A 21,229-nucleotide genomic window follows, 5' to 3' on the forward strand; every position below is an offset into this window, starting at 1 on the left:
CTTGTCACCTCTATCCTCTTTTTTAAAGGTATTTTGTGTGTTGACAGCTTTGACATTGTGGGTGATGGGGTTAAAGATTTACTTGTTGGGAGAGATGATGGAGTGGTACAAGTGTATAGTTTTGACAATACAAATGAGCCTGTTCTACGATTTGATCAGGTCAGTTCATTTAAAAAGACTATATATGCTTATATTCATCAAATAATTATAGAGATGATTGTGATGTTTTGGGTTTTATTAAATTAAATATATTAAAATCTTGTGTTTGGCTTAGAATATTGCTGCTTTGATGTTATCAAAATCTTCTCTAGACTGCTCTTATGTTTGAATAATAGACTATTGCCTTCCAGATAAATAATAAATTGCTTCTTCATTTGGTTTCTAAATATTGTATACCTGAACTTTAATTATTTTGCCTTAGTTTCTACAATGCATAGTGGATTACAGGAGTAACATTTATATGTTTGGGTAACAAACAAGACTGTTGTTTTAAAGTAATAATGTTTTAGGAATAAACTCATGTTGTTAGAACAATATCAAAATATCCTTGAGCAGAGAGAAAAGTCGCAATTTCACTTCTAACCACCCAAGACTTTACCAAATGAGAAGAATTACTAAATATGAGTAATTTTAGTTCACGGGTTTTAATGTAGTTAAGCTTGTTTATGCCAAGGTACGGAGTTACATGGAGAATCAGTCTGCTGTAAAATGAATCTTTCGTTTTCATGAAGTGGTGTTCTCTAGTCCAGGGTTTCCCATCCTGCCTTATGCAGGATGGATTGAGGCTGTTTTAAAAAAAACAACAACAAAAACCACAACCAGTATCAAGTTTTCTTTGTCTGATTTCACTACTAGTGCTTCCCCTCAGTCCCAGCTTTAACTGTAGATCAGCAAATACAGATGTTTTGATGTATAGATAAAGGTATTACATAGATAATATGGGAATAAAAATTCCCTAAAGGTTTCATAGAGGCTATCATCTCCTTTATTCATCTAAAAAACTTTATTCTTTGTTCATTTCCAAAAACTATTTGGAAAAAACACATGAGAGGTGGTGATAGACTAAACATATTGGGAGTTTTGCTTATGTAATTTTTTTAAAAAAACCTCTTTATATAAATAAATGATTTTTGCTCATTATGTGGCTACTGTGGTTGAGTGCTACACACACATATATGAGTCATTTTCAGTCTTCTTTCCCCCAAATGTAAAAGCACTGGAATTTTCTGCCATTTGTGCAGGATTTTTGCCTCTCCAATCTCAGTGTTTCCAATGATAAGTATTCAATAAATGTATGTTGAATGTCTGGAGGGAGGAAAATAGGTTTTATGGCTTATTTTAATAAGTCTGTGAACTTTTTAGCTATTAATGAAGTACTTGATCTTAAATTTATTTTAGATGTTGTCTGAAAGTGTCACATCTATCCAGGGTGGTTGTGTAGGGAAAGAAGGCTATGATGAAATTGTGGTATCCACGTATTCAGGTAAGGGAAATGGTAATAGGTAAAGAAAGAATCATTAAGAAAAAATATACATTTAATAAATTTTTTTAATGTTATTATTTAATGTTAATTTTGAGAGAGAGAGCATGGGAGCAAGCAAGCATGAGTGGGGGAGGAGCAGAGAGAGAGAGAGAGGGAGAGAGAATCTCAAGCAAGCTCCATGCTCAGCCCAGGGCCCAACACAGGGCTCAATCTCACAATCCTGAGATCATGACCTGAGCTGAAATCAAGAGTCAGACACTTACCTGACTGAGCCACCCAGGCGTCCCTTAATAAATTATTTTTGATGATAACTTTTTTAAAAAAAGTGTTATTAGTAAATCAGTCTTACCTACAGCATTAAAACCTTTACAGGTTAAAAACTAAGGAGGGAAGGAGTGGGTGTATTGGTTTATAAAAGAGGTAATATGTGAATAATGGAGTACTTAGCATACTCTACTTAATCTTTGAAAATTAAATGATATTCTTTGGTTTAAAAAGAAGTATTTACTGAACTTTAGTTTATGTTTTGTTACTGTCTATATTTCTTATAAAAATTCCCTTGCTTTTGAGTTAGTGATTCTTTTACATTCTTAAAATAGCCAATGCGAGAGTTTAACTTTCCATTAACATGATTTTTGAAGGACAGTTCTAATTCATCAGGTATATTTGAACTTGCTAGAATTGTGTTGACTTATTCCATACTTGAAAACTAAAACTATAAATTGAGAAGTGAAAGATTTCTTTAATCATAGTATTATAGTAGTTTACACAAAATAAAAATAGTATCACAAATGTTTGTTATGTAGTTTCTTTATGGCTTCAGTATTTTCCAGCTTGATATATTTTGTTGTTTTGTCTTGTTTTTTGAAGGAGAATAAGTCCTAGGACTAAATGAGGTTGATGTTGGTGGACAAAGGGGCATGTATATTGGGGTTTCTTTTAATACTAGCAGCACTTAATGGTGCACAATTTAATTCATCTCTGCAGGCTGGGTTACAGGTCTGACAACAGAGCCTATGCATAAGGAAAGTGGACCAGGAGAAGAAGTAAAAATTAATCAGGAGATGCAAAATAAAATTTCTAACTTAAGGTAATTTTGGATTTTTTTGTTTGCTTTTTTTTTATTTCATGAAGTGTGTAGTTCTTATATTTTATTGGAAGGAATTATACAATTAATTATCACCTTTTTAAATTAAATTTATCAGTTTGAGAAAATTTGCAGTAAGTGCTAATTAGTATTTTAAAGTTATAAATATACTTTTTATATTATTTATATACATATTACTTTTTTCTATACTGACTTTCTCCTAGATCAAAAATTACATTTTTAATCTGTTTATAGATAGTTGTAGTGTTTTGTTTTTTCACAGACATTAGAAAGAGACCAACACAGACAACTGTATTCCTTCTTAATTGTCCTGTTTACTGCTCTTGTGGACCCTTATGAATCTGTAACATTGGCTTATCAGTTTTCTTACTGGAAATGAGTAATGTTGACTCTTTTAGACACAGGGATTGCTTTTGTGGCTTGTTCAATTTGACAAATCCTATGAAAAGAGACCCCAGACTCAAGTAAATTTGCTTCATACAGTGAAGAAGTGGGAGTTGCTGAAACTTCTAATGACTGCTCTCCCTATTTCAACCCTTACCAACGTCTTGGGGGCAGTGAGGGCTGATCTATTTTTATTTTTGGTGGTAGTTGAGGGCTACTTAAGTTTTTAAGGCAGCAAAATGCCACAAGTACTAGTTCGCTAAAGCCACACCACAGGTTTACCACAAGCCAGTTTAGCAAAGCCACCTGGACTTCAAGCTCCAACGTTCATGCAATAAGGAAACCAAGTAGAATTAATGGCTATTCTCTCACATCGTCAGTATACCTTACATTTATAACCGAGTCTGTCCCTCCTGATTCCAGTGGAATGTAAGCTCATGAGAAGCTTATGTCTGTTTTGTTCATTCAGCACCTGCAACATAGGTACATATGAGGCTCTAAGTAAATATTTCTTGTACGAATGAATCTTTTCCTTTGTTTTGTTTATCGCACAAATCCCTTCCAAGCTCTTACCCAGATTTTTTCCCCTAAATTGGGGCTGGCTAAGCCTCATGTTGTTGTTTCTCAGTTACTAGTTGCTACATTTGCATATGTTGTTTCCCTTTAACTGAAGTGACTCTAAGCAATGAAGCAATGTCTGTACAGTTGAAGGTCAGCAGAATCCTTTTAAACACTTGATAGAAGAAACTCAGCTGTACCACTGGCTCATGATCATCTTATGGTCCCCAAAATGTTAGTACTCCACAGCCTCCTTCTTATTTTGTCTGTTTCACCTAATTTTTACTGAAAGGCATATATTTACTGGTTTTACACATTTTGTTTCTTCAAATTAAGTCGAACATATTTCTCTGCTCCAGTACAATTAGTTTCTCTTCTGATTAACTATAACTAGATTTGTGTGTTAGAACTGATTATTTTCAGCTTGCCTTGATAGTTACAACTCTTTATTAATATTGCTGGTATGGGACTGAGTTTCAATTTTTAGATTAGAGATAAATAATGTGGAATTGTTTGGTTAGTCATAGAAACAAAACTTTGTATTAGTATCATAGTTCTAGTTCAACTAATAAAAATCCGTTTTGCACAAGTAAATGTCTCAAATTCTTGTAATCATTCTAAGGACTTCAAATGTTTATACTTATAGGTGACAGTTGTATATATTTTCTCTAGGAGTGAGCTGGAACATCTGCAGTATAAGGTACTACAGGAAAGAGAGAAATATCAACAGTCTTCCCAATCAAGCAAAGCAAAATCAGCAGTACCTTCATTTAGTGTAAATGACAAGTTTACATTAAATAAAGATGATGCCAGCTACAGCCTCATCTTAGAGGTGCAGACAGCAATAGATAATGTCTTAATACAGGTAAGCCAGTGTCTAATTTCTTTGTTTTGTGATTGGATCTATTTTGCAGACCAGCCGTATGCACTAATTATTATTGAACACTTAATTTTAGACAGTAATTTTAAGTGTTTTTCTTTTAAATTGCATTTAGCTTAGATAGTAATTTTAAAGGTTTATCTAATCTTCTATTAGATAATCAGTTTGCTCATAGATTATCTAAGTTATATCTTTACTTTTTATTTATCCTGTAAGTATTAAATGAAAGATTGATGGACTTAAGTTTTAAGAAGCATCAAAAAGAACAGTAAGGGTTTTGTTCTTTGGCGATCTTAAGAGAATTTTAAGAGATGCGATTTAGAAAACTGCAGTATTTAATGCCCTTATTAGAACCTTTTTTTTAAGCTCTCAATTCTAAAATGGTAGCTTACAGTACAGCTTGCTCATTAACCACCAGTTTCTGGGTAGGTCCGTAGACAAAGTAGATATTCCCAAAAGGTGAAATATAGGGGTAATAATACACAACTCCATTCAATAATATATTTAATCAGTTTTTCTTTAAATTGTAAGATATTCAGGGAGTGGGAAAGGATGGTAGTAGGATGAATGGAAAACAAGCAAAAGATGGAAAACCCATAAGAAGATGAGAAGAGAATAAAGTGGAGAAAGAAGATAATGTTTAAAAAGATGTGGGGGAGAGATCAGATTATTAATTAAAATTTAAAGGCTGAAATCTGTCGTAGGTAATGCTAGCATAAGGGCTGCATTACACAACTCTAGGAGCACCATTTAGATAGAACTGAGTGCAACAACAGTGCCCTAGGAACTACCTCTCTAGAGGAGACCAAAAATTATCTCATTTTTGTGACGCAGGTAAAAACTAAATTGATAAAAATGAACTGATAGAATCAGAATGGCCATATTATTATTTTTAGACTATGGTAACATTTTTAGCATTGACAAAAATAGGTAGAAAGATTATACTTTTAAGGGGGTGGTGAGAGATGATCGTTTATGATCTCTAATAGTCCAAATTAGAAAAAAATAAACATTGTGATATAACATTTATTTTTTATTGCATTTATTTTCTAGAAGTACATTATCAAATGTAAATTAAGAGAATTCATATGCTCAAATTTAAAGATGAACATGAACTAGAACTAAAGAGAACCCTAAGAGAAAATAATGTTTTGTAAATTTTTTAGCTTTCCATCTGAACCATTTTTTTTTTAATATTGACTGTAGAGTGATGTTCCAATAGATTTACTTGATGTGGATAAAAATTCTGCTGTTGTCAGCTTTAGCAGCTGTGATTCTGAGGTGAGTAAAAAGTATCAAGAATTTTTCAGACACTTTTTCATTTATTATACCATTTTGAATAAAGCCTAATAAATGCTACTAAGGTTTAATGTTTCTTCAATCTGTTTTTCATAACCTTTCCCTCAAAATCTGTTTCAGCTCATTTCCCCTATTTTCAGATAATCCAGAAAACTGGGGTGTTGTCCTAGATTCCTTCCTTTCTCTGATCTGTTAAATCCAGTTAGTCACTATTTTTTGCCAGTCTATGTCCTTGGCTCCTATGTCTCTACTCTGCTTCATTTCCACTTCTGTTAACTTTTCAGGCCCTTACCATGTTTGTTTGAACTACTCATCTATCAGTTTTTCTATCTCCAGTATTGCCTCTCACCTCCAGGCTCTGCTATACACCGCCACCAGAGAGGTCTTCCTAAAATGTAAATATCACCATGTCATTTCTTTTTTCAAAACCTTTAAAGATTCCTTATTTCCTGCTGCATATAAGTCAGATTCCTCATTGTGGCATAACAGCTTTCCATGATTCAGCTCTTGATTACATCTCTAGCTGATCTCTTACCAGCTGCTGCCTTCCCTCCCATGCACATTATTGCTGCCAAACTGAAGTTCTTAAAATTTCTTGAAAATGCTATATAGTTTCACACATTCCTACATTTGAACATGGTCTGTTTCTTCTGCTTGTTCTTTTTCACCATTTCTGGGCTTGTTGAATCTTGCTTAACCTTTATTTAGCAGACATTTGGTGGGTACTTACCATGTGTAAAGTATCTTGGATGAGATTGTATCAGAGCTTTTGGATATGCTTAATATATCACTTCTTTCTGTTCAGTACTAGCACACACTAGCAGTCCCAGAACTAAGTGTGGCTCCTGGAGAGAAGTTAGGGAAAATAAGGTCTGGAACGGTTGTTCTGGAGAAAGCAAGCCAGAGCAGGAGATGATGATTAGAGTTGGCAAGTCATTATACATATAAAAAAGGGAGGAATAGGGGTGCCTGGGTGGCTCAGTCAGTTGAGCCTCTGACTGTGACTCAGGTCATGATCTCGCGGTTTGTGAATTTGAGCCTCGCGTCCCAGAGCCTGCTTCGGATTCTGTGTCTCCCTCTCTCTCTGCCCCTCCCCCACTCACACTCTGTCTCTCTCTCTCCTTCAAAAATAAATAAACATTAAAAAATTTTTTTTTGAAGGGAAGAATAAAAAGAGTAGATGAAGAATAAAGTTGATAGCTATATTAGGGAATAGTTTTTAATATAATTTTATAGTAAAGCTTTTCTTTTAAGAGAGATTTTTCATAGTTGTATTATGTAGTGTGTATGGTTTGTCATCCCTGTTTGAGAATAAGGGATTTTATCAGGGGCGCCTGGGTGGCTCAGTCGGTTGAGCGTCTGACTTCAGCTCAGGTCATGATCTCACAGCTTGTGAGTTTGAGCCCCGCGTCGGGCTCTGTGCTGGCAGCTCAGAGCCTGGAGACTGCTTGGGATTCTGTGTCTCCTTCTCTCTCTGCCCCTCCCCCACTTGTGCTGTGTGTGTGTCTCTCTCTCAAAAATGAATAAACATTTAAAAAAAAGAGAGAGATTTTATCACAGTTGTATTATGCAATATGTGTGGTTTGTCATCCCTGTTTGAGAATAAAACATAAAAGATTAAAGCCTACATTTTTATTTTCATTCAAAAAATCAAGTTAATCTTAAAATCTTAATTCCTAAATTACTGTGAAAGATCATCCTATTTACATCATTGCAGGATTCTTTGAAATGAGTATTTTATACTAATTTAAAACCCATTTTCTAGAAGGATGGCTTTAAAAAAAAAAGCCTTAATATGGAGATTTCAAGTATATACACAAGCAGAGAGAATAGTATAATAACCTCAGTATACTCATTGTTCACTTCAACATACGGCCAGTCTTGTTTTATGCTCTCCTTTGTCTCCTATCCCAAACCTAATCCCAGACATTTCATGTATTTTAATCTTTATCATCTTATTCATAAATACTTAGGTATATAACATTTGTTTTTAACCACACGAAAGTATATTTATTTTCAGGTTGACTGATATTCTGTTTACTAAATTTAAATGATTTTAAATTAAAACGTTCAAATTTTCTTTTTGATATTAGCATCCTTTTTCTTCATTTACTTATTAAAAATAGGGAAATAGTAGTATATGAAAATTGCATACTAAGTATTTCATGTTGCTTTGTCTGGTTTTGCAATTCATAACCCAGATATATTTCTCTGTTTTTAGTAGTTTAATATTCAGTTTCCGGAAGTTATCATATTTGAAGTAACCTGTCTGATTTAATTCAACAAACATGTATTGAATGCTTACAGTATCATCTCAGGCACTGTGCTATTTGCTGGAAATACAGAGATATGATATTTCTTAGTCCTCTATAACTATTTGGGATAATCAAAGACATTCATGTTTTGTCTTTTAATAGTATAAACATTAGAAGTTTGTGCTGTCAGTTAAATTTTTAGAAAAATTAATATTTTAAAGTATTGTAGTGGCACCTGGGTGACTTAGTCATTTGAGCGACCTACTCTTGATTTTGGCTCAAGTCATGATCTCATGGTTATGAGTTCAAGCTCTGTGTTGGGCTCTGCACTGACAGTGTGGAGCCTGCTTGGGATTCTCTCTCTCCTCTCCCTCTTCCCCTCCCCCCTCGCTTTCTCCCTCAAAATAAACATTAAAAAAATGTTATTGTAGAAACTCAGGATGGAAAGAGCATGAGCTTGTGTTTTAAAAGTATTCATTTGGATTCTGATTTCTTTACTTATGAGCTTTTGGGAAATTTTCCTAACCCGAATGCTACAGTTTCTCCATCTGTAAAAACTTTATTTAGTAAAAGTTCGCATAGGGTTGTTTGCAAGAATAAGAAAAAAGCACTTAGCACAGTGTCACCCACATGATATGTGCTTTATAAATGATAACCATTATTATTATTGATGGTGTTTTTATTATTATAAAAATGTGAGTTTATCCTTTGCCTTAACTTTGAATTTTTCCTAGTCAAATGACAACTTTCTTCTCGCCACTTATCGGTGCCAGGCAAATACCACAAGGCTGGAACTCAAGGTAAAAATGTTTGACATTACCTTTAATTGAAAGTTTGAACGTTTTTCCCCCTAGGTATATCTTGCAACGTATCATATCACTTCTTTGTATTGTTTTCTCCCTGAAATAAGTAATGACTGTTGGATGACCAGCTGGGTTTTAACTCAGCCCAAACCATTATCTCTGCTATTGGCACACAACCAATCACCTTCTCTAAAATTACCAATCCTGAATTTCTTCTTAGTGGAATTTTTTTTTCGAATTTTCTATTCTGGAAAGTTTCAAATGTACGGAAAAGTAATGACTTCAGCTTCAGTAGTCATCAACTCATGACATTCTTGTTTATACTATCACTGTCTATCCCAAAATATTCTGAAGCAAATACAAGATTTTTAAAAATTTCAGTTGTAAATATTTCAGTACATATGTCCAAAAGATAAGAACTATTTTTTAAAACATAACCACAATACTATTATAACACCTAAGAAAAATTAATAATTTCTTAGTTTCATCAAATATTTAGTATTTAGATTTCACTGAGTTTTTTTTTACAGTTTGTTTGGTCCAGTCATGGTCCAGACAAGGTAATTTGGTTATTGAAGTATTTGAGCATTTGTCCTATATTTTCCTACCATTTGGATTTTTCTGATTGTGTTCCAATAATGTCATGCATTACCATCTTTCTAAAGAAAATCTTTTAGTATTTTCTTCAGCAATTTAGTAATATAATCTCTTTCATAATTAAATACTGATTGTAGCACACAAATCTAATTTAGTTAATTTGTGTGAGTTTTTAAAAATTATTTTTGATATATTTATGATCTAAAAAATTAAGGAATGGTTGTTTTGGAGAAGTGTTGTTGATGTTCAGAGATTCAGTCTGTGTTTTTCAAGAGAGATGTTATACAATAACTTTTTCACATCTAGTAGGAAGTTACAGTTAAGTGTAGGTTTTTTTTCCCTAAACAATTTATTTTAGTCTGCATAAGTCCCCTTTTGTGTATTTTGAAAGAAAACTTGAAAACTGGAATAAATTTATTTCTAAAGGACTATACTTAAACATATTTTATGTAACCTAATTAAACATTTTAAATTACATATCCACTGAACAAGACTGTGCCAATAAATTGGGAAGTAGGCCTAAATAGATTAAAAAGCTATGTTCTTTTTTATAAGTTGGATGCAATGATAGATGCAAGAAAACTACTGAAAAAGAAAAAAAAGGTGAAACTTATATGGTAAAACATACTATGAAACTACTGTAATAAAAATAATTCAGGGTATTTAAAAGGCCTAAATAAATAGGGAGTGCAATAAAATTGTATAGAACTAGAGCTTAACATACATTTATGGAAATTTAATGGATGACTTTTTTTTTTTTTGAGAGAAAGAGTGCAGGTGGGGGACGGGCAGAGGAAGAGGGAGAGAGAAAACATTAAGCAGGCTTCACACCCACTGTAGAGCCTAGTGCAGACCTTGATCTCACAACCATGAGATCATGACCTGAGATGAAATCAAGAGTTAGACGTTTAACCAACTGAGCCACCCAGGTGCGCCTAATGCGTGACATTTTTATGTAGGGAAAAATTCTGTTAAATTACTATTTCTATTTAAAAATTGGTGTCAACACAACTAGTATATATCTGGAAGAAAATTAAGTGGATTCTTATCTTAATGCCATATATAAAAAATAAATATAGATGTATTAGGTACCTAATTATTTTTCAAAAGAAGGAAATTTAGTTATCTTTTAGGTAATGGGTGAATATCAGTAAAACACAAAGACTACTACTACCTCTAACTTGTTATAAAAACAACTATTCAGTAAGGAAAATAGGCAGAGAATATGTTCTGTGCCTCAGTTCACACAAGAGGGAGTCAAAATAGCTAGCAAATATTAAAAGAAAATGTTCTAACTTACTGTTAGGGAAATTCAAATTAAAATAACAAAAAACATTTTCTGCTTATCTAACAGACTGGCAAAAAATTTTAAAAAGCAACATCACCATGTGGCAGGGATGAGAAAAAGACACTCTAAATCATAGCTGAAGGAAATAAAATTTGTTATAGCTGCTTTGGAAAAACAGGCAATAGTCCCACTTGGAGGAATCTATTTTAAGCAATAAAATCACAGTATTATACACACAGATATGTATTTAATTAACTGCAGTATTGCTTGTAGAAGCAGAGGAGTGGAACCAAAGTGAACATTCAATAATTGAATGGTTGAATAATTAGCTATTTATGCATTCCATGGAATATAACACAGCTGCAATAAATAAGGCATTGATCTATTCCTGTTAACATGGAGTGAATTCCATGAAAAACAAGATGTGGATAAAATCCCTATATATGTAAATACATTTCATTTACATATGAATAAAGGTATGAAAAGAAACATACCTGTCTGGTATGATAGCGTATGCCACAGGAGAAAGCATGGGTGGGATAGGAGTGGGAGGGAGGTGATGGCATTAGGAAAGACAAAGATAAGGGGAAAATGTGACTATTAGAAATAAAAGAAAGATGTCTATGATATAAATAGAATTTCTTCATGTGAAATTATGATTTTGTTTTTGTACTTCTGCATAGAGAAATGTATGAAGGTATGACTACCAAAATAGCAATCATGATCATTTCTGGGTGGTAGGATTTCAGGCGACTTGTATGTTCATCCTAATTTTTCTGTATTGCTTATATTTTTAATAATGAAAATGAATTTTTATATAGTCAAAGCATTATGACTTTTTATTCTGGAAAAAATTATGTGCTAGTGTAAGCTTACCTTTAAAAAAGAAACCCTGAAATATAGCTGTATCAGATCTATTTTTTATTTCTTTTCTGTATTTTTATTTTTCATCTTTTTATTTTTCCTCTCTTTCCATTTAGAGCAATATTTGCAGTGTAACATTTGCAAAAGACCTTGCTTTAAACTTTTATTTCTCTTTCCCATTTAGGTAAAACATTGATTTCTGTCCCCCTCACATGCTAGGAAAAGTGTGAGTTAAAATATCAGCTAGCAGGTCACCTGGGTGGCTCAGTCAGTTGAGCATCCAACTCTTGATTTTGGCTCAGGTCATGATCTCATGGTTCATGGGATCGAGCGTCGCATCAGGCTCTGCGCTGACAGTGTGGAGCCTGCTTGGGAGTCAGTCTCTCTCTCTCTCTCCCCTGCCCCCTCTCACTTGCATGCGTGCTCTCCCTCTCTCTCAAAATAAATAAACATTAAAAATAAAATCAAATATAGCCAGGTTAGAGCTATGTTAAAATATAGCTATGGTTAGAGAAGCTACCATTGTAACACAAGAAGTACTACAGTCCATCTATGAATTTGAAGTGAGAGAAACGGAGAAATATAGCCAGGTTAGAGCTATGTTAAAATATAGCTATGGTTAGAGAAGCTACCATTGTAACACAAGAAGTACTACAGTCCATCTATGAATTTGAAGTGAGAGAAACGGAGATGGGGGGCAAGAGGGAGAAGCTGAACAGCTTTCCAACTCCTGAAAAATTAATTCTTCACAGTGTAATGAATTTTTATTTTCTGTTAAGTGTTTTGAATCCTCAGGAGGTCCAACCAGGTATATTTAAAATAACTCAAAAGAATTTCCTAATCTAAATATGTTATCATTAGATGGTGTATACTTCTGTATTTTCATAGAAAATCAAGAATTAAGTTCTTAGAAACTTTTTTTTTCTGTCAGTAGATTCTTATATGTCAATATAAGCTATCAATAGCTGTCAACAGCTTATATAGCTGTTATAGCTTATAGCTGTCAATAGCTATATGCTATAATACCCTTATTTATGAGAAAATGAAGTATTACATTTAAGTTTTAGTTATTTAAAAAACTCACTTATCCATCTCAACAAAATGTCTAAATTTTAACCATTTTTGATGTGAATCTTATGAACTGTATTAGACACTTGTGGTTTTAGATGTGATGGGTTAGTATGTAAGAATGTACTTTTTTTGGAATGACACAGCACTACTAAGTGTAGACAGATCATCTAAAAATATGTGGTGGGGATAACTTTTATAGATAGATTGTTTGCTTTTGCATGCCAAAGCTTTTTAAATTTTCCTTTACTCTAGTGGTAAAAAGTAATTGTTTAATAAAATGTCATTATTTCCTTCAGAATATTACAGAAGAGATTAAGGTCTAATTACTTGATTACTTGTGTTGAACATTTTAAAGATAACATTTATGTTATGTTGCTAGGTTATTCTTATTTTCTTTTCTTTTGTGTTTACTCAGATTCGTTCAATTGAAGGCCAGTATGGCACACTTCAAGCATATGTGACTCCAAGGATTCAACCCAAAACCTGTCAGGTCCGCCAATACCTTATCAAACCCCTTTCACTCCATCAAAGAACTCACTTTATTGATCATGACAGGTAGGACAAAGGAGGGAGCAGTTTATTTTTTAGTATATTACATGATACAGATAAACTTGCTTTTCATTTTATAGTATAAATCTGGTAGCTATTTGTACACTTTAAAAATTAAATATTTAAACACTGTGGATTCATATTTTTAATATAAGATTTGTCTTCTTTTAAAGGCTGATTTGAGTTGGATTTTCCTATCTTTCTCATATATTACCATTCTGATCTCAGTAGAGTAACAGTTCTCTCTCCCAAATACCTGTTGTGAATAAATATTGTTTAGCATTTGAGTTCTCTGTGAACAGGATCTTATTATAATATTAACCTCAAAGGTTATATTTCCTTTCTCTTTCACCTCAGGGAATATTGGCAAATCAATTGGTTGTGACAGTCCCTGTTATTTCTGAGTTCCAGTCCAACTTAAGCATCTTCCTGTTGGTAGTTTTTAGCTTTCTTTCCTGAGATAAGAGACCATGAGCTTAAATGAAGGAGAAGGGAAAGAAATGAACAATTACTGAGTATTTTCCCTCTGCTGTATGTTGTACTAGATGCTTATGCATTGTCATTTAAGCCTTACAGCAAGCAAGACAGGTAGTAATGTCCCCATTTTACAAATGAGAAATAGAGACTTGGAAAAGTAAGTAACTTGCTGATACAGGAAACAGTTATGATTGGAGGCTTAATTGAATATTAAAGCACAGATATAGGTAAGAATTCCTTTTTTTCCATGAGATTGAAAATTTTATTTATCTTATGGTTAATATTAATCTGAAGAAAATTTAACAGATACTTTTATATTTGTTTAACTACTATTGCAAAATTCTGTTCATGTGTTGTATACATATAATACCTCCATGTATTCCTACACACAAATGTGTACCTCCACTATTAAATTACAGACCCATGAATACACTGACTTTAACAGGCCAGTTCAGTTTTGCTGAAGTTCACTCCTGGGTGGTTTTTTGCCTGCCTGAAGTCCCTGAGAAACCTCCAGCAGGAGAATGTGTGACATTTTATTTTCAGAACACCTTCCTGGATACACAACTTGAAAGTACCTACAGGTAAATAAAACTTATTACTGGTTCAGGAATGTTTTTATGTAAATACAGCTTCTAAATCCTATTTCCAACAATAACCAGTTAGAAAATAAATGATTTGAATGATTTGAAAAGACCCTATCAGAGTAGCAATAACAATAACAAAATATCCATATAAGATCTGCAGAAATATCTGTTATTAGAAATATGCAGAACTTACATGAAGAAAACTTTAAAATTTTATTGACATAAAAGACTTGGTTAAATGGAGTAATATATTCAGTAGTCATCAATATGAAGACATAAACATGGCAGTACTTCCCCAAATTGATTCATTTATTCTAGTTTCAGTAAAAATTCCATTGAATTTCTTTAGGCAAAAATAGAATATGGCTCAGAACTTGAGAGTTTAGAACAGTACAGGGTTTTGAAGCTATCATATTAAGGGTAGAGGTCATATTCTACACTCTTCTCAAGCTCCCAGTTGCACTCCTGCCCCTTTACTGTCACTGCTCATTCATTTCCAATAGGCTTCTATAATTTCTGTTTCTGAATACAGTAGAGGCTACATTTTCCTTCTCTTTTGTTCCTGTCTCTTGAATGTGAAATGACCTATTTCTTGGGTAAGGCTGATTTCTCTACATCTGCTCTTTGAGCTTATACCTGTCTCTCTGTCTAGGATTCTCTCCCTAAGCAGATTATTGAGGTATTCTACTTCTTGCTTCCTAGCTGAGACTTTACCATGCTAAATTCTGGAAATAGGAGTGAACACATAATTTTACCTCAGAATACAGCCTTTTGGGACCAAGAAGTATCCAGCAGTATAGCTGGTTTTGTTTTGTTTTGTTTTTGCATCAGTTCTGTTGAGGTTTTACTTTGCCCTCCAAGGGATCTTACATGTGTCTAAACCTGTAATAATGACTCCTGTTCTGAAGTACCACAGTAAACCTCACACTTTAATCAGAGCAGACAATTCAACATGCCCCTGGCATATTCTGTATTATTATAATAGCATACCTTTGTATTTTCCCATTCTGTGCCCTTAAATATTCTTTCCTTAACAATCAAAACTCTACTTATCCTTCAAGGCTCAACTCAGTTGCTGTATTTTGAAGCCTTCCTTGAGATTCTCTTTTCTGTTCCCATAGTATTTTATTCTTACCTGTCTTAGGTATTTATTGTTATTTGTTTGAAGTATATAATAATTTTTATGTAAACTTGTTTCTTCAAATTAGACTTTAAGCTCTTCATGGGCAGAGTCAATTTCTTAATTATCTTTGTATGTTTCCTCCAAGTACCTACCACATGGCTTTGCTCAATGAATGTTTTTTGGGTGCCTAAATAAAATACATTTATGTGGAGAAAGTATAGAAGCATGTGCTTTGGAGGCAAACATACTTAGGTTTGAATCATGGCTCTGTGACTCACCAACTATTTGACCTACCTGGATTATTTAACTCTCTGAGCTTCAGTTTTCTTTTTTGGGGGTCGGAAATAATAGCACTTTGTTGAGCTGTGATGATTAAAAGAAGATAAACCATGTGAGTCATTCTACAGTGCCAGGTACTGTTAAGTGTTTAAAATTAAATATCATCAGTGAAAATTAAATACTAGTGAAAATATCATGATTTTTAAAACATAATTGAAATCAATATAGTATGTAGGATTCACCTTTCTAGAAAAAAGAATTAGCATTTGTCTACAACTAGTAAATATAAACTATTGGTGTGTGTGAAAACCAAATAAAAAGACAGCATTTAATACATGAAAGGTGGTATATGTATTAATTAGGAAACTTGATTATCATAAGAAGGAACCAAATACAAGAAGACTTAACCAAATAAAAAGAATTTATTAGCTCATATAACTTAAAAGTCTAGTAGTAATCTGCCTCAGGCAGAACCGGATTCCTGGCTTACCTGATATCATCAAAACTGTCTCTTTCCATTGCTCAGCTCTGTTTTTGTCTTTTTTTTTTTTTGGCTTTTCAAATAAGTGCCATGTGGCTACCAGCAATTCCATCCAGTTTTCTATATTTTCATCTATCTTAGAGCCTCTCTTTCTGAATAGTTCCAAATAAAAACCCCAGGATTGAGTGTCAGTATAAAGCCATGAGGTTGAAATACACTGCTAAATGCTTCCTTCATAAGTCCCACAAATGGGGATGAGGCCAGTGCCAGTGAGACTACAGTTGACCCTCAAGCAACACAGGTTTAAACTGCATGGGACCACTTATACATGGATTTTTTTTAATATATATATAAATACAGTACAGTATGGTAGATGTATTTTCTCTAATGATTTTCTTAGTAACATTTTCTTTTTTCTTATTTTACTTTAAAAATACAGTATATAATATAACATACAAAATATGTGTTGATGGACTGTTTATATTATTGGTAAGGCTTCTGGTCAGCTAGTTAAGTTTTTGAGGAGTCAAAAGTTCTGTGCGGATTTTTGAGTGTGCAGGGGTTCAGCACCTCAACCCCCACATTGTTCAAGGGTCAACTATATATGGATTGAGAAAGGTAAGAGAACAAAGAAATGGTTCTGTAAAGAAGATGAAGAGTCCTCTGTGCGTAATAAGTGGCAATAAATGATGGGCATGGAAGAATGAAAGATATTACTCTTAGGTTTAATATCAGCTTTCTTTTGAGAACGAAGAATGTAGTCATGTTGTGATTTGTGTGATTACATCAAAGAAAATCATGTAAATAAGCAATTATAAATGCATTTTATATACATATGGGGTTAGTTGTTGGAAATTTTATTAGTGAAAGTAAAGAAAGATGCTTTAAGGAAGAACTTATAGGTAATTGTCATGTTTAAGAGGCATATATCTAACATCTTGTTTAGTTTCACAATTATGTTCAGAACTTGAATTTAATAATAAAAGTTTACACACTTAAATATGCTTTATATTAATAATGTGATATGTATATAAAGAGATCTAAAATCAAATGAATTTTAAAAACCAGCTCCTAGTCACAAAATATGTATTCACTGGACCTAATTACTATATTTTCTTCTAAAGCTGTTCTTTTAAAAATATATTAATTTTATAGGAAAGGAGAAGGAGTTTTTAAATCTGACAACATTTCTACTATATCCATCCTAAAAGATGTGCTCTCTAAAGAAGCTACAAAAAGGAAAATTAACCTCAACATATCGTATGGTAAAAAAAAAAAAAAAAGAAAAAGAAAAAAATGAATTATTTTGGAGGGGTATTTTTGTTAACAGTAACAATGTTTCTGATCAAAGTGACTTACCTAATTGTGTCTGGATCAACTTCTTCTAGAGATAAATGAAGTATCAGTCAAACACACTTTAAAGTTAATCCACCCAAAGCTGGAATACCAGTTGCTTTTGGCTAAGAAAGTGCAATTAATTGATGCTTTAAAAGTAAGTATGTATTTCGTGGATTCACAATCATTGTTTTATTGTGATGGGATTTCTAAAATTGTAAAGACTTTAAAGTTACACTGGATTGAATTTTGAACATTAAAGTGCTTCTGTTTTTAATTTTAAATAAGGAATTGCAGGTTCATGAAGGAAATACAAACTTTCTGATACCAGAATATCGCTGTATTCTAGAAGAGGCAGATCACCTACAGGAAGAATACAAAAAGCAACCTGCACATCTGGAAAGACTCTATGGTTAGTGAACTATTCTAGAAAACCTTGCCATATTCCTTTCCTACTGTTTACGAAGGATCATGTGAGAGAAAATGGGCAGAAAGATAAGCAAAGATTACAGCATTCATGAACCAGTGACAACTAGTTTATTGCTAAATTTTTTGTCAAATTAGTTTTCATATTTAATATTTTTACTGGGTAGAATGAAAGTAAAAAAGTGAAATAGGTGTAATGCAGTAAATTAATTTTTGTATATGAAGAAACCCGGTGTGAAGTGAATATAACCTATGAAGCATTAAAATGTAGGCTGTATTTCACACAAATAATTTTCAGGTTTTGTTGATACTATTAAATATCAAAATGCAGCATTTAGTATTTTTTTGGCAAAATGTAATAAATGATACATTGTGCTATAAATTTATAGTTCAAAACTCTTTTTGCTTTGGTGGTGACATGTTGGATGTTTCACAAATTGTCTTGAAAAACAGTGAGAGCAAGAGGGAGATGTGAAGGAAAGGAGAGGAGGAGGAAGAATGGAACAGCTTAAGGAAAACTTCTTTTATTTTGCAATCTTTATATAAGACCTATGTGTATAGCACACCTATTGATTTATAACATCTTTATTAATCAGGTGGGATATTTAATCCTTACAACAACTCTGCAAGATAGATGGTGTTATCTTCATTTTTTACATTTTCTTAAATTGAAATCTGAGACTAAAGAATTTGTTGTCACATTCATAGTGGCAAAGCCTGCATTAGAACTTCCTCACCCCAAACTACATGCTGTTTGCGCTATGCCAAATCTTTTAGAGTCAATTGGTATCATCTATCCACACTGATCTTAAGCCTGTCTAATGAATTTATTTTTTACCCTGGGACTTGCTCACAAACTATAACAATATCTAATATCTTAATATTTACAATATGGCAAACACATGAAGATGAGTGGTACAAAAAACCATCTCTTACCACCAGTTCCAAAATCCAGAAAGCTTTGAAAACTAAAGCTTGTTTCATAAATCATTTGGTAGCAAATTTGACTCGATCTGAATTAATAATTTAATGACAAACCTTACTTAAACTGGCATGGGGTTATTTATAGTCATTTTTATTCCACTTAATGTGAATATTTATCTACATATTTTGTTGCAGAAACACTATTCTGTTTTGTTATCAGATGTTGCCACTTATTCCCCTTGGATATTATGCCATATATGGTATGTTCCTTTTATTATCTTTCTAAAATATAAAAAATTCTGAAACATGTCTTGGATAAATCCCAAGAATGGTCAATATATTGATGGAATGTTTTATTTCAAATACAGCTGTTAAAAACAGAATCTGTCTACACTATCTCAAAATGGCCAGCTTGGTGGGAAAAATAAACCACTTGTGATGTTATATATACCAAAAGCAATTCAGAACTGGCCAAGAGTGAATTATCTGAATTCAGTAGCTTTTAACCAGTTGTTAAGAGAATTATTAGCCAAATGATTTATGTTTTGAAACTTGCCTTAAAGTACCCCCAAATAAGGGCACCCCAAATAAAGTACCCCAAATAAGACACTCAGGGGTTAAGCGTCTGACTCTTGATTTTGGCTCAGGTCACAATCTCACAGTTCATGAATTAGAGCCCCACTTCAGGCTCTGCACTGACAGCATGGAGCATGTTTGGGATTCTGTCTCTCCCTCTCTCTGCCCCTCCTCTGCTTGCTTGATGGCTATCTCTCTCTCAAAATAAACTTTAAAAAGAAAATCCCCCAAATAAATATTGTTTATAGTATCAATCCCTTTAGCCTTGTATATTAAATAATACAATTATAAGTGCTTAGAGAATTTCAAGTAATAACTTACTTTCATTAAGTACTGTGTTAGAAATTAGTACTAATCAATGATAGGAAATTAACATTTTTCTTTATAGGCATGATCACCGATCTTTTCATAGATAAGTTCAAGTTCAAAGGCACCAATGTAAAAACCAAAGTACCTCTTTTACTGGAGATTCTGGACAGTTATGATCAAAATGCATTGATTGCTTTCTTTGAGGCTGCATGAAATACATAAACAAGGTAAAGTTCCAGAGTTGTCTTTTTAAACAAAGAATGTTAAAACAGAAATACAGGACATGCTAACTGTACACACTTTTATTTCAAATGCTTTTTAATATCATCTAAAAATATTTAAGATGTGACTTCTTTTAGTAGTGCTTCTATTTTGAGAAATGGAGCTTTTTAAAAATAAAAGAATTTTTATTTTAAAACAAGTGGAATGATTATAAGGGACGTTAATGAATTTTTTGCAAGTGGATGTTTTAACTTTTAAATTGAGAAATATTTGGAAAATAAAAATCTATTCAAATATATAACAAGCTACACACATGTATAAATTGCTTTAAAGTTTTCAAAATGTATTTACATACATTACTTCATCTGATCTTCACAATACATATTATTTTGTCAGGTCTATAAGAAAACCAATTCTCTGTGAGGTTAAGTGATAAAGAGGACATGCTGTTATTTGTAAAACTGGGACCAGATTTCAAGTTATGTTGCCTGGCTTGTGTCCTGGTTACTGTATACGTTGTTAACTAGTGGAAGTAACTTACCAATTATTTTTTCTAGGAGTTGAGATTGATGTGCAACTGATTTCACTTTTGCTAGGTAATGTTTTTATGACCCATGCTCAGTTTGTGAAATGCTTGAGTTGCCCCAGTGCTATAAATAGTGGCCAGGGAAATAAGCAGAGCTTGCACAGATTGAAGGGATCTTAATTTGATGTTCTGTAACCAGTAGAGCTGTACAAATGTACTATATGTGAATAGTGCAGAAATAGTGATGGCTTCTTAGATTTTCCTGTATTAGGATCCACTGATTACCTTTTTATCATATATGGAGGGAAATATGACTTTAAGGTTACAGAATACAGAAGTTTTATTCATTAATCTTAATTTACATTTTGTCATATTCAGGGAAATATTGTATTTAAAGGTTGTTTTAAAATGGCATAAAGATTATAATGGAGATAAGCTATTCTTTATGTTTTCAAGAAGGGCACATTCATGAATTTGTCAGAAAACAGTAATGCTTCTTAATCATATACCATTATATTTATTATAGGCAAGCCTTGTATATTAAATTTGAAAATTTGTTAAAGTCACATATCACTGAGAGTTTTCTTTTAATAAGGTCATATTTTTATTATATTTAACCTTCATTTCTAAATGGAACAAATAATTATATCTAGGTCACTAGAATTTCACTGGTGCTTTTTGTTGGCTGCCACAGCTTGGCAAAATATTCATGAAAATCAGTGACTGTCTAGTTGAATTTCTTGTAGAACATTACTATTTTTTTATATATGTTATATATATGATGTATCATATATATGTATCATATATGATGTATCATATGTATAT

General features: G+C 32.8%; 1 protein-coding gene across 3 annotated transcripts in view; it reads left to right on the plus strand.

Annotated features, from left to right (window-relative positions):
- BBS7 (Bardet-Biedl syndrome 7) overlaps positions 1-21,166 on the plus strand; it is a 36,928-nt gene extending 15,762 nt beyond the window's left edge. For 2 of the 3 annotated variants that reach the window (XM_030313136.1, XM_030313138.1), the window contains 12 exons: positions 29-159; positions 1,399-1,483; positions 2,471-2,573; positions 4,206-4,398; positions 5,620-5,694; positions 8,702-8,767; positions 13,006-13,145; positions 14,036-14,200; positions 17,242-17,351; positions 17,475-17,578; positions 17,710-17,833; positions 19,736-21,166. In XM_030313136.1, coding sequence (XP_030168996.1) covers positions 29-159; positions 1,399-1,483; positions 2,471-2,573; positions 4,206-4,398; positions 5,620-5,694; positions 8,702-8,767; positions 13,006-13,145; positions 14,036-14,200; positions 17,242-17,351; positions 17,475-17,578; positions 17,710-17,833; positions 19,736-19,869 — 1,430 coding nt within the window. In that variant the 3' untranslated portion in view covers positions 19,870-21,166. Of the gene's footprint in view, positions 1-28; positions 160-1,398; positions 1,484-2,470; positions 2,574-4,205; positions 4,399-5,619; positions 5,695-8,701; positions 8,768-13,005; positions 13,146-14,035; positions 14,201-17,241; positions 17,352-17,474; positions 17,579-17,709; positions 17,834-18,966; positions 19,032-19,735 lie in introns of all 3 variants that reach the window. The other variant, XM_030313137.1, reaches the window with a different exon arrangement.
- The last annotated feature ends 63 nt before the right edge of the window (positions 21,167-21,229 follow it).

This window comes from Lynx canadensis, chromosome B1 (genome assembly GCF_007474595.2).
Source record: "Lynx canadensis isolate LIC74 chromosome B1, mLynCan4.pri.v2, whole genome shotgun sequence".
Taxonomy (NCBI): domain Eukaryota; kingdom Metazoa; phylum Chordata; class Mammalia; order Carnivora; family Felidae; genus Lynx; species Lynx canadensis.